The following is a 915-nucleotide window of genomic DNA, read 5'->3' as shown; positions in this document are numbered from 1 at the left end:
GCAGCAAAAGAAAGAAACACGGGGATGCAATCGATAGCAACGAGGGATGGGGAGCAGCAGCAGCAGCAGCAGCAGCAGCAGCAGCAGCAACTGTTGCTGCAGTGGCTGCAGCAACCAGCTGTTGTTTGTCTCTCGGATATAGAGTTCTGCTTAGAACGGCTGTGGGGGGAGGATTTGCTGCTGGCGCTGCAGCAGCAGCAGCAGCAGCAGCAGCAGCAGCAACTGCAGCAGCACAAGCACGAAGAGCAGCTGTCTCACTCTGATCAGGATACGTGCCCATCTTCGTTGCAGCAGCAGCAGCAGGGAGACAGCAGCAGCAGCAGCAGCAGCAGCAGCAGCAAAGGGGACTTTTGTGATTCGCGCGGGTCTTCATCTGCAGCAGCAGCAGAAACAGCAGCAGCAGCAGCAGCAGCAGCAGCAGCAGCAGAAGACTGTTCAGATGAGATGGAGCTCTTTGACGCTCTCTTCACCGACCCAGGTGCAGCAGCAGAGGAGTCTGCTGCCAGCAGCAGCAGCAGCAGCAGCAGCAGCAGCAGCAGCAGTTTGGATGCAGCTGAGTCGCAGCAGCAGCAGCAGCAGCAGCAGCAAGAAGCAGATGACCGAGGCTTCGCTGCTGCTGAATCTGCTGCTGCTGGCTGCTGCTCTCCCAACAGTGCTGCAGTTAGCCTGCCAGAGGGAGCAGCAGCAGCAGCAGCAGCAGCAGCAGCAGCAGGAGACTTTGAGAACGAGCTGCAGCAGCTGCTGCAGCAAGCTTCATCGCTGGCCTCGTCTTGGGCTGCTGCTTCGCGTGCTGCAGCAGCAGCAGCAGCAGCAGCAGCAGCAGCAGACAGCAGCAAAGTGCATGCGGGGACCCCACAGCTGCACGATATATTTGACTCTTCTTAGTTGCTGCTGCTTTATAGTTGGGGTGTATGT

The 915-nt window shown here is 58.4% G+C and overlaps 1 protein-coding gene across 1 annotated transcript; it reads left to right on the top strand.

Moving 5' to 3' along the window:
* Positions 1–24: 24 nt before the first annotated feature.
* Positions 25–885, top strand: EMH_0043970 (uncharacterized protein; the record flags this gene model as incomplete). Its single annotated transcript, XM_013495907.1, has 1 exon — positions 25–885. The coding sequence occupies one exon, from the start codon at positions 25–27 to the stop codon at positions 883–885; it is 861 nt and encodes a 286-aa protein (XP_013351361.1).
* Positions 886–915: the final 30 nt, after the last annotated feature.

This window comes from Eimeria mitis, genomic scaffold (genome assembly GCF_000499745.2).
Source record: "Eimeria mitis Houghton genomic scaffold, Emh_scaff1812, whole genome shotgun sequence".
Lineage (NCBI taxonomy): Eukaryota > Apicomplexa > Conoidasida > Eucoccidiorida > Eimeriidae > Eimeria > Eimeria mitis.
The sequence above is the reverse complement of the archived record's forward strand: the minus strand, read 5'-3'. Positions and strand labels throughout refer to the sequence as shown.